This window comes from Rosa chinensis, chromosome 2, assembly GCF_002994745.2.
Source record: "Rosa chinensis cultivar Old Blush chromosome 2, RchiOBHm-V2, whole genome shotgun sequence".
Taxonomy (NCBI): Eukaryota; Viridiplantae; Streptophyta; class Magnoliopsida; order Rosales; family Rosaceae; genus Rosa; species Rosa chinensis.
In genome coordinates, this window is record NC_037089.1 from 76310908 (window position 1) to 76323260 (window position 12353).

The 12353-nt window shown below is 39.0% G+C and overlaps 2 protein-coding genes across 2 annotated transcripts; both read right to left on the reverse strand.

Moving 5' to 3' along the window:
* Nucleotides 1-6075: 6075 nt before the first annotated feature.
* LOC112188845 lies at nt 6076-7736 on the reverse strand. Its single transcript, XM_024328069.2, has 3 exons — nt 7126-7736; nt 6529-6737; nt 6076-6421 (listed from the first exon to the last, which is right to left on the reverse strand). The coding sequence occupies exons 1-3, from the start codon at nt 7222-7224 to the stop codon at nt 6247-6249; spliced, it is 483 nt and encodes a 160-aa protein (XP_024183837.1). The 5' UTR covers nt 7225-7736; the 3' UTR covers nt 6076-6246.
* Nucleotides 7737-9625: 1889 nt separating this feature from the next.
* Nucleotides 9626-10537, reverse strand: LOC112185031 (transcription factor bHLH117). Its single transcript, XM_024323241.1, has one exon. The coding sequence runs from the start codon at nt 10535-10537 to the stop codon at nt 9626-9628; it is 912 nt and encodes a 303-aa protein (XP_024179009.1).
* Between the last annotated feature and the right edge of the window lie 1816 nt (nt 10538-12353).

Sequence of the window (12353 nt, forward strand, 5' to 3'; positions counted from 1 at the left end):
TCTTCTAGCTAACATTGAAAAATAGCAAAAGCTGTTACAAACAAATCTTCACGAGAGAAATATTTGCGACTAAATTCTCTCATACTTGCATAGTGTAGTGCTAAGGGAGCTGCACTTAGTGTGTCGGGTGGATGCTCCAGTTCCAACTTCTTTTTCAAAATGATCTGTTTGAGCTTACTTGACTTGAGCTGCTCCAACTTTTACACTTCAGCCTCAACCTGCAGAAAGAAAGTTAATACTATTAATTAGCTCAACATATTTCTGCTCCAAATATTGCTCAAATATTTCAATGCTTTCTGGCCTATAACCAATATAAGGGATATTGTTCCAGCACAAATATAGCCAAGCCTAAATCGACTAAATGAAACTTATAAATGTCACATTCCACATCATACAAAATGTAATTTTGCTATACTAAACCCTTAGCAGTTAAATCAAGCTTCTGCCTTGGTTTATAACTCATAATTTTCAATCAAGTATAATTAAGAATCTTAATTAAAATGCGCTTGATTTCATATGATCTTAGGAAAAGAAAAGCCATTATACACCATTAACCATAAGCATGCACAGAGGTATTTTCTCTCTAGTTTTGTAAAGGCCATATGCTCTGCTATGATTATAGAGGTTAACAATATCAAGCACGCCATATTCAAGTACATATACAATGCTGATATGCTAAATCTATCAAAACCCGGGTGAGTTTGTGTCATCCACTTTACCAATTCCAATCCCAAAATTAGCATATTTCATCTAAGAGACTATTTGTTTCTTTAAATAAACTAAATTAGGATATCAAAATATGGACAAAGTTCCCATGGTAGCTAACATGATACTACCTGCACTCAAAGCAAACTTAATGTCCATATTTTGATATCCTAACGCAGTAGTTCAAACCCAAGTTAAACTTACTACACATACCAAGACCTGCTCCAACCAAGGGGACAATCAATTACAACTTAGAGGTCAAAGTACTCACAGAAGCAAGCTCCAAAGCTGAGCATTGTTTACTACTTCTAGAGCAACTTGATTGTGTACCTGAATGAACTGGCTAGGAAGCTTCCTCTGACTGCTCTTATGTGGAATGCTAAAGTAAAAACCTTGCATCTTGTTAATGTGAGTTTCAAATTGTGGAAACTGAAATCTTTACACTACTTGTTAGAAAGATTATGTATAGCTGTAAAATATAAATTGTCCAAATGTTAGCATACATGAACAGAAGAGAGAAGGCTTACATGAACAGCACTATCAATATAAGAAGCTGCTTCGGACAGTCCTTTCAAGCTCGCCTGCACACCACAAACAACTAACCATAATGGGAAGCTATATTAAAATTCGCATGCTTCTGTCACTCAAGGTATTAGAAACAACTTGGTATCTAATACTCTGATGCAACTAGCTCCACACCACAAGAAACTGAACTAAACAAAGGTGTACTGCTTGAGAATATGGTTAGTGCTTTATCTGAATCAGAAAAAAAGGCAGAAAACCTAGCTTGAAGTTATCTATTTCCCTAAGTTCTTGTTTCTTTCTTTAATTGCATAAAGTACTGTTCTATCTAAATTTTATGAAGTATTACCATTTACAGATTAACTGCGATGTTGCCATTTAAATTTTGACAGATCGACATCACTTGTCAAAGTGAGGATGAAATGATCATCTCAAAAACATCATATTGCACTACCATGGTACCATATGGTTTCAAGACATAAAAATTAAACACTCATGAAATGTAAATTGACCAATATTTTAAACTACAAGTTAAAAAAGGAAAGAGTCTGACCTGACAAAGCTGATTGTTACTCTCATGAGAAAGGAGCAACAGGATTACAACAGCATTATAACTCCTAAATAGGGGCTACTGTTTTATTGAAGAGATCTAAGTACTAAATACTTCTTACTTCTGTTGTCAACATTTGTCTTAATCTCCAAAAGGTCACGCCTGATGGCCGAACCCCTACTCTATCATCCCTACCAGTAAGACACATTCCATTTATAAGGACTGGAAATGTGTGCATGCTAGGGGAAATAACTGGCCTGCACTTCCACACTATAAAAGCGTCTTTAGTTCATCTTTCTCTCTCAAAACATACCTGTGAAGGCTGTGATATACTTGGATACAAGTACATATACAATGATAATCTTACGGAAGACACTAAATGAGACAGACAAGTTATCATGATCTGGAGAATACTATGAAAAAGCACTATACCATTTTCAAAAAAAAAAAAATGAAGAAGCACTAAACTGGGGAAGTATGCAACAAGTGATGATCTGATATGAGACTAATCAATTTGAACATAAGTATATTAATCATTGATTATGTGAACATCCATGGCTAAGCCAGATAACATTGGAAGAGTATCTCCCAATCTGTAAACTAGATGTACATATCCATGTATACTTTCGATCAAAGCCAGAGAAAATATTCAAAAATGAAGATTAAACTCTTCCCATTCTAAATTTCTAGATGATTACAGATTACACTATATAGATGCAGAATAAAAGAGCTTCATAAACCCAGAGTACCACATTTCAATTTGCATATTCATTGTCATTTTGAGTACTGCATATTGTAACATGAAGCTTATAGAGTTCATTTCAGTCATAGTCATGGCCAAACAAATCTAGCCACTGCGCTTCAGTGGAGTGTAACTTTCTTTGCCATAGTATAGTAATGCTAAGTTTGTATGGCTAGATATCAGTAATGTACTAATCTATTTGCTGATTTAGAAATGCTAAAATTATGGTCCATGTATAGAACAATATTGTATTTTCTGATGATAGATTAATAAACAAAGACAAGAAATGCTCTGAAACGTCTACTGTTTTTAGGCTCCTGTTGGTGACTCGTGTATAGAGCCCTACGATTATCACTATCTGTAACCTCAAACAAAACCAAGAAAAACCAGAACAACTCTCACATCCCAGAAACAAGCAAATGGTAAATCTGAATTAAATTTAATTACCAATCACATCAAATTTGATAAACAAAAAGCACAAAAACAAATTGAAGAACTATTGAGTATAAGAACACATAACCATAAATCGCCCAAATTTGTCATATTCATCTTCCTCTTCCTGCACAAACCAGAAGGTAAGTAAATTTCAGTGACCCACTCTCCATAAACAGCAGAACCAAAATGTAAATTCAAACAACAACAACTAATTTGGTTTCTCAACCAATTAGCAAAAACTCCAAAATACACAGAAATTTCAAACCTAGTAACCAAGCTCTAGTCTTTTTGATCCAATTAGGTAACCCGATCAATTTCTATGAACAATGTATGCGTAGGGGTCCTATTTACTTATATATATAGTTTAATTTTCTATGAATGAAATACTAACAATTAGAGAAAAGGAAATACTGAAAATACTAACCTCGAAATCCAGAGTAGGGTCCATGCCTATGGAAGATCTGATTCCAAATTCACTCTGAAACGACGACGCACAGGGAGTTCCGTCTCGGTCAGGGGCGTCGGTGGCGCGCCTCCAATGGCTCGATTCTGCACTTCACTGCCATTGCCAATCGATACTGGAATTCAAATAGCTTCAATAGAAAGGGGGGAATAGGGATTCATTCCCTATTGGCTAGAGCAATGTGGTGGTCGGAGAATCAGAATCCATCGACAAAGTAAAACATGTGTGAACCCAGGTGAAGGAGATGTGGGGATTTGGGTCGGTATATAGGAGAAGAAAGTGGACTGAACCAGATGGAAGACTGAGAGAAAGGTTTCACGAGAGAGAGAGAGATAGAGATACTAGTTGCCGGCCCACAGAGAGGTCTCCGGCGTTAGGGAGGTAGAAGGTCTTGAGGGACTATTTGAGGGGAGAGATCGATTCTCGAAGAATGTTTAGGATTTAGAGAAATTGAAGTTCTTCCGGGGCCAGATCCATGGTTGATTCAAGACAGGTCGAAGATTTAGGGCCAAAGATCAAAAAATTTGGGGGAGATTTGGGGAGGGAGAGAGAGAGACAGAGACAGAGAGAGGGATATTGGGAACGGAAGAATGGTGGGAGTCGAGAGGTGGCAGAAGAAATGTGGAGTAAACCCTGGTCGAGAGTCGAGACTGTTGATTTCAATGAAGACTACTTAAGTTGTTTAGTGGGAGACTTCAAGTTTCTCCGACAACAGAACATTAATGGACCGTTGTATGAGTACATGATTACAAAGCAAGTTGAGAGGGAAAATTTTCTGCCTGTGACTACGAATTTCATTTGAGTGAAACTTTGCCGCGCTGTGCAATTTGTTTCCATGCTCAGACAACAGAACTATGACAATCTGTTGTACAAATTTGTGCAACTTCCACTAGGTGTACCTAGAGAATTTCTCAAAGTTCATGCAACATTCCATTACACAACAGACATAAAAAAAACTGTTGTGTGAATAATTCAAATTGAGCTCCTTCTGGGAGGGAATTATGTGCTCATTTCCCTCCATCTACGCCTCACATTCACACAACGGAAACTTCTTAATTCAGTTGTGCAATATCTTCCTAAAAAAAATTTCAATTTACTTATATTCACACAACAGAAACATATTTGTACCGTTGTATGATAGAGTTTGTGTTAACACACAACAGCAGATTTTAGTTCTGTTGTGTGATGAGTGTTGTGTGTTTCGACTTTTGTAGTAGTGACAATTTGTTAACTCATTGAAACATAACTGCAAATAAATTTCATGGTATCGCTAAATAGTCTATGAAAGGCATTTTGTTTGGTTCCACTCGTACTATGAAGTTGGTTTGTATAATCATAATATTAGGATTCATCATGACATATAATCAGTCCTTTTGTTTCTTCTTTTGTTGAGTTGGCCGCAATTGAAAATTTCCTGACTACAAAAAAGGGAAAATAATTGATACTGGTCAAAGATGGAAAATTATTGGCGTCCCTACTACGTACTCATTGGTGATGGACCACCGTACGTCCAAAACATATATACAGTGACCTCACTTTTTTTTTTAATACAGTGACGTCACTTTATGCGGTATACCTATATTGTTTTTAGAAAGGGCCAAACGGCGGCCCTCCCATAACAAACCCCTAAACCCTGTAGAGTCGCAAAATGGAAGCCATGAATGGCCTTAACCTCCTGTCTTAGTTACAAAGAAAATTTAGAAAATACTAAGCGAGTCTTATACTAGAATAACCAGCTAAGCTTTCTAATTCAATTAACCTCTACAATTAAGACACGTTACACTGCATTCTTATGATGAAATACTTTTGATTCTCAACACTCTCAAGTCTTGACTATTAATTAATAAAACCGTAGAACATAAAGGGAGCGCATGCATCTGACTAGATCAAGTAACCATGTATGTGCAATTTATAGTAGGAGAACTAAGTTAGCTTTGAGGAGAGGAGCTTCAGTCTTCTTCTATGTAGCAAACAATGAAATACCAGTTATTAAAAAAAAAACAAAATAAAGCCTTTTGGGTTAGCCTAAGTGATGGAAGAGGATGGGAAGTCGTGGTCAATAGTTTAATTGCCTCCGATGTAACAAAAAATAAAGTAAATCGTGATCATCAGTCTAATATTGAAAAAAGGAGGCATAATACGAAAGCTTGCATGAACAATTCTATATACATCTTACGATTTGTTCTTTCTGCATGTACCCCATGTAAAATTATTCATCCTAAAATAGTTGTGTATCTCATCTTTTGCTCCATCACCACCAATTGATAAGTTGGTTCAATTTCTGTATGCGGTCCTTGATCCCATCGTGCAGTTAGTTCTGGCATTCTCTTTCAAGTCTAGTGTTAATTAAGTAGGAAAAAAAAATTCCCAATCTGCATGTGTTCGTTGTAGTTGGAGTGTCTTCGATAAGTTATGAAATGCTCTGTTATTCATGGAGTGTCCCAATGGACCAACATTTTTCATGGCGAGAGTCATCATTGCGGTTGTTACGACTATATAATTAAGACCTCCAATAATGTGTTTTTCTTTATTTTTCCCCATCTTTAGTAAAGTTATTTTGAGATTATGGGTGCGGGTCGAAGTTTTGTTCGCAATTGTAACGACTAAGAACATTTTCTTATACTCAAATTCTTCTTTGAAGTTGTTTGTTAAATAATAAAAATGAAAGAGAGCAGTGTACAAATAGTCGAGAATATCGCAAATGGTAAGTTTCACCGGAGGGGAGAATTGTCGTTTCAGAGTTAGGAAATAGAAAGCGATGGATTAGTAAAGTTGAAAAAAGAACAAACAATCCTTAAAGCATGCTTAGTTAATGCTACTAATCACTAATTAGTCGGTCGAAGTGGTAGTAATGTAATATGCCACACAAAACAGGCCATGAACAAAGCACAAGATGCCTCCGATGGAAAGAAAATGATGGTGTGTGAAACCACATGAAGCTCTTGACTTGTGGTTCGACCAAGTCCCTATCACCAGCATCGACAATCCAACGGCCAGAATGATCCTGATCATCATCAATCACAAACACATTGATCAGATTAAGAACGAGAAATTAACAGTGATCTAGTTTAATTAATTAATTAGAAATTAATTCTAATTAACCATATATACCAGGTGAAGACGAGGCATGCGAGTGAGAGTTGTCTATTAGGAGGAGCCTTTTGGAGCTCTTCTTGAGAGCAAATGCAATTGTTGCAGCCACCAAGCAAGTTAGCAATGACATGAGCAAGAACCAGAAGTCCTGCTGCACCTAACCCTAGCTTGAATGCCGGATGGCTTGGCTCTCTACACTCAAAGATCCATAACCTTAATTGTTTCACCTATTCAGGAAATTAAGGAAAAATTGGAATATTAGTTTGAAGTTACAAATGAGGAGTCAATTTTTTAAGCGGATCAAGCTAAACATGAAGAAAGAAGAAAATGGTTGAAAAAACAAAATTAGCCTAATTCGTATTGATTTCAAGGGTCCGAGGTGAACTTTAAAATTGACATTCTATACGTACAGTTCGTCACGTGATAGAGTAAATACAAAAAGAGATACATTTCAATATCTTAAGAAGTTGAAAGCCTAAGATAATTGTCCCGTTTGGCTACTCTCAGGTACAAACTCGATCGATAACCTTTAGATATATAATTTGATTATGAGGACAAACAGGGACAGAGATCAAAAATGGTATTGAAAGAGTGGAGGAGTCAATATACACATACCTTGTTTTGTTCAAGTTCAGCTTCGATGCCGAGAATCCCAGCTCCGATGTCCATGGCCACAATCAAGAGACAGACAAAGATGCCTCCTATTTTAACCATTCTCACGCTCTTTCTCTCCACTCTGATGTATTCCGCTAGTTTTAAGGCAAGAAACAAAGCTCAGAAAACTGGGAGCAAATTGAAGATCGAGTAAGGGGTATTTTTATATGTATGAAAAAGGGGATGTAGTAAAGCAAGGAGAGAATGGATTGGCTTAGCTAGGTGGGATAAGTGGGAAGAAAAGCTTCTTTTGTCAACACAGTGCTCAAGCTTTAGCTTTAGTTTGCTTTTGGGTCTTCTTTCTCTTCTCTTCTTTTTCGGTGTTGGATTCCTTTGATGGAGGAGCAAGGAAAGTAGAGTATAAACCAGCTCATGGAGGAGCGTGCCTAAGCATCTCTATATGCCCTAGCCCGCTGCCCAAGATGAATATCGGTGGGTAATTCTTCGATCCAGGACCTAGCTTTTTGACTTATAATATGAAAGCTTTTAATCGAACACCATATATTCATTTGGATTTTGCACCAACAGGTCTTGTCTCATCATTTGTTTTCTGTGCAGGCCTCAGAAATTGTAGTCGCGTTTTCACACATTAATGTACATAGCAATAGTACGTAGACCAAATCATTCAGATAGACTAAAAGATCGAGTTCGATCTCTCTAGTCGATCTCAACCCACACTCATGCAACCTTAACTTTAGCCTTTAGGGCATCCATCGGATTCTAATCATTCTATAGAGGAACGTGTTCCAAATTTTCTGACCTTGGAGAAGGAAAGAGAATTCGATTTTATAATAAGCAATTAGTCGAATCCCGAGAGGTACTAACTGGGGATTTCCAAGTGCATATGAGCTATGAATTATAAAAACCTTAACCTCGAGATCATCCTCCTCCCTCTCAAGAACGACTCACTCTAAGAGAGAAATCAATCATGGTTGACGGAACTAAAAAACGATGACAAAAATTATTTTTACAATTAATTTTACAAAGTCAGAAAACAATAAAATTCATTGAAAAAAATTTGTTTGATGTTTCGGTGTTTCCCTCAATTTGAACACATTCTAAAAAGCATGCTCTATAAATGTTGAGCTTATGGTACAAGAAAAATCTTTTGACATTCCATTACATTCTACAGTTGTTCGTATGTCATGTTTCTTATTCTCACCATTGGTAAAGTATGATTTTTAGAATGTGTTTCAATTCAAAATAAACTTTTTTACATTTTTTTATATTAAAATCTCTAATTGTTTCATCAGCAAACAGTGTTTTCTAATATATATTTTTATCAATAAAATAGTTGTCGGCCATCGTTTATCTTCAATATTTTTTTTGTGACTCGGCAGTACAGATTTATCATGCTGGCGAAGTTGTATAAGTGGCTAAGCATCAGTCCATTTCTATTCTACAATGATTCAATGAAGATTCAACGGCTTGAGACCAATCTATTTTCCTTGGCACTTGGGCAAAAAGTCAAAGTTCTTCACAGTTTGTCAAAAATGACTGCCAGAAGAAACCAAAATATTTCTGATACAAACGCGCTGGGGACTCGATATTCTCAAATCTGCGAGCATTAGTTGGGTTTTCCAAGTTTGTGAATCCACCAAATTGTAATATGGGCTCATGTGCAGAACATTCTTCGATCTTTATTAGGCCCAGATGAATCCTAGAAACTGATGACCCAGCAAACTGGGCAAGGAAAAGATTGCATGATAGGCCCATTGAAGCCAAGAAATAATGAGGTCCCCTAAAAAAGTGCATGATAGGCCCAAACACATGGGAAAACAACATGGAATTAAAACAAGTGTGAACTTGGAGTTGGAGGGATTCAAATTTGCTCACCACCAATTCTTTGGTGATGATACCACCACTCAATACAAAACTGCTATGTGTTATAAAACATAATTATAGTTTATCATGATGTTTTATTAAAAAACTATATTTTAAATATTTAATTAATTTTACATAACGTGACAAGTTTTAATTGAGTTGTGATATCACTACAGAATAAAAATTGTGAGTAAATTTGAATCCAGAGGCCAAAACACAGAAATAGTAATTAATATTAATTCTTCATAAGATCAGCTTTTGTTTCTCTTAGGCCAGGGAAATCAAGATCAAGCACAATGTCACCATCACAGAACCCATAACCAAACAAGACAAAATTTCTTACTCGCAGTTTTGTAATTTCTCAAAATTTTCCAACTTCATTTCAAATTTCAAAGCAAAACTTGTACCTAGCTGCTACTTCTGCTGCCCCTAATATGCCTTAGGTACCCAGCTATAGCCTAATACTCACTAGTCACTACCCAAAAAGGGCCAAAACCAGCAATTTTTCTGTCCATATCTGATTCTGATCCCACTGACTTACGTACCAACTTCAAAAAGTAATTATTAGTCCTAATAGAAAACCTAAACCCTGCAGATTGCAGCAAAATTAGCAGAGAGGCTATATAGTTAATCAAGCTTAATTAGTGGTAGAGGCAGAAGCAGAAGAGTCAATGAAGCTAGTAGTAGTAGTAGGATAGTAATGGCCTGAAGCAGAGACCATGGCAGACCTGATGACGCTCTTCTTGTTCAGCAGAGCCAGCTGCTCCACCGAGAACACACACCTCCCGAGATCCGACATCCTCATCTGCGCCACCGGCGAGTTCACCGCCACTTGCAGCATCTGGCTCCGGCTCAGCGTGGACAGCACCTCCACCTCACCGCTGCCGCCGCCGACGCCGCGTGTCAGGACCGGGAGGGAGCCGGCCGAGTCGGAGGCGACGATGGGCATGGCCTGGAGGGCGGCGACCTGAGCCTGGAGGAACCGGACGTAGCGGTGCGCCGCCTCGAGCGTGGTGGCGTTGTCCATCTTCTTCTCCCACGGCAGCAGCTTCTGCAGGCACCGCATCTTGTCGCTCAGCGTCTGCCGCCTCTTCCGGGCCAGGCTGCTTCCACGTGGCACCACCACGGGAGACGGCGGAGATTCGGCCGGCGTCGGGTAGAGCTGGTAGGAGGAGGCCAGGGTTTGGTGGTCGAGGAGGCGAGGGCGCTTGTAGGGAGAGTGGTCGAGGGAGAGGAGGTCCGGGAGGTGGTTGAAGATGGAGTAGTAGTCGATGAGGGACGACGTCTGAGCCGAAACGGCACCGTATTGTGGTGGCTGGTCCTGGTGGTGGTTGTGAAAGAGCGGCGGTTCGGTTTTGGGAGCGGAGAGGCTGCAGTAGTTATCGGCGAACAAGGAGAGAGGGAGTAAGGGCTGGGTGGTGTTGGCGGCGAGGATGGAATGGAGGTTGACGGGGAACATGCCGGTGAAGGTGGCCTGAGTTTCCTCCGGCGACTTGCTGCTGCTCTCCTGATGCAGTGACATCAAGATCTCTTTCTCTGTTTTCTCCATTTTTTATTTTGAGAAAGAGACAAAGAGTCACAGAAATGAAATGAGCTAGGCTGTGCCTAATTCCTATAAAGATTCGTTATATATAGCCTCGAGAACAGGGACGTTATTCATAGCGAGGGCACACGTGTTGCGTGGGGACTGGCGAGGGTATTACTCAGTGGCTAGGGTCCGTACTCCTACTGGGCTCTTTTTCAGGCGTAGGCCTCAGACCGTCCGGCTTTCCTTGTCGACCGTTTGTCTCTTTGGCTGCTAACGTCACGGCACGTGATAATCTCGTGGAGGGTGTACGAGCTTAAGGGCATTTTGGGGAATTCAGGGCCCAGACATTTTCTGATGAGCAAAAGAGACGATGTGGGGACTGGGCGTGGCTCTGCGTTTTTTTTTTTACAGAACACAGAAATGGCCTCTTGGAATTTTTTGTCTTGTAAGGAAATTTGGCTGGGTATCTGTTGGTATCCAAAAATTATTGGCATTCCACCACCAGCCACAAAACTCTTCCACATTAACCATGTCAAGTCCAAAAGTGATTTATTTAATTAATTCCTTGAGAAAAGCTGTTGAAAGCATGTGTGGTGCTTTGCTTTTTAAACATGCACTAGGAGACCAAGCAAGCATAAATTGTTTAATTGCTTTATGGAGATAATGCTGTCAAGAAGAATACAAGCTGAAGAATATTGCAGGTCATGGTGTGCTCTTCCTCTTTACTGTCGTCCACTTTCATCTCCTTCACATGCACAACCTTGCCGTCCAAATCATGAACTCGAAAAGCAAGAAGAATTGTTTAATTATATTAGTGTTGGTCTTGTTGTCAAAGATCGATCAAGTCTGAAGAACAATATCAAACTCTATTAAGGTGGCCTTGTTCATCTTTATGGAAACCTTGCGGTCGAAGATCAAAGTGGGAGACAATTGCAGCTGGGTTTCCCATCTTAGTTTGTTGTCTTGCCCAAACATAAGGCCCTACTCCAACCAAGCTTCGAGCGACTTTGACAGAATGGAATTCCTTCTTCCTGCTATATATACATGGCTACTCTGTTTCTGTTTTTGCATTGAAATAGTGTTGAGTTTCAATCCTTTGGTTGTAAAAGAGTCGGTCTCTTTGTTGCTCTGTTTTGTTCCATGTTGAAAACAGTTTGTAAAACAACCAGTGTGTCTGTCCAGTAAGGATTGCAGCAGTCATTGCAATCCCAGAGTTAAATGTGTAATCTGTTTTGATTAGTGAATCATTGGGTTCTCAAGAGTCACTGAGTTACAGCCCCGCAGTGATTTTGATCTCAATTGAGGTTTTCACTGCATGACCAATGTTGTTATATTATGCATATTCTCTGTTCTTGATTATGTAGAGATTATAATCTGTCATTCTTTCTGGAGCCTGTACATCCTTGTATTAACAGTATCTCAGTTACTCGCTGCTCCCCTTTCCAGGTGACTTCCGACGAGATCAGTAAAACTTCAATTTCCCACAGATAGCTTAAGAATGTGCAAGGTTTAGTGAAATGATTGATGCTAAACCTTCGAGATTAAGCGTCAATGTTCTATGGGATGGTAAAATTTTCATAACTAGCGCAAAAGATTACAAGCTGTACAGTCTCACACACCAACTTTTGCCCGAGCGTCGGAGGCAGAATGAGAATGTGGCTTCCAGTGTTCTAGATATCAGAATGGAGATGCAAAGGAAGCTGGTAAACACAAGCTTAACTCGGAAACCAGAAATCAGAATGGGAATGAATGGAGATCAGGAGATGCAGATGTTTTTCTGGACTGTAATTGACCTTGAGCTTGGTGTTACAGAGAGTGTGGATAAATCAATGGAGTT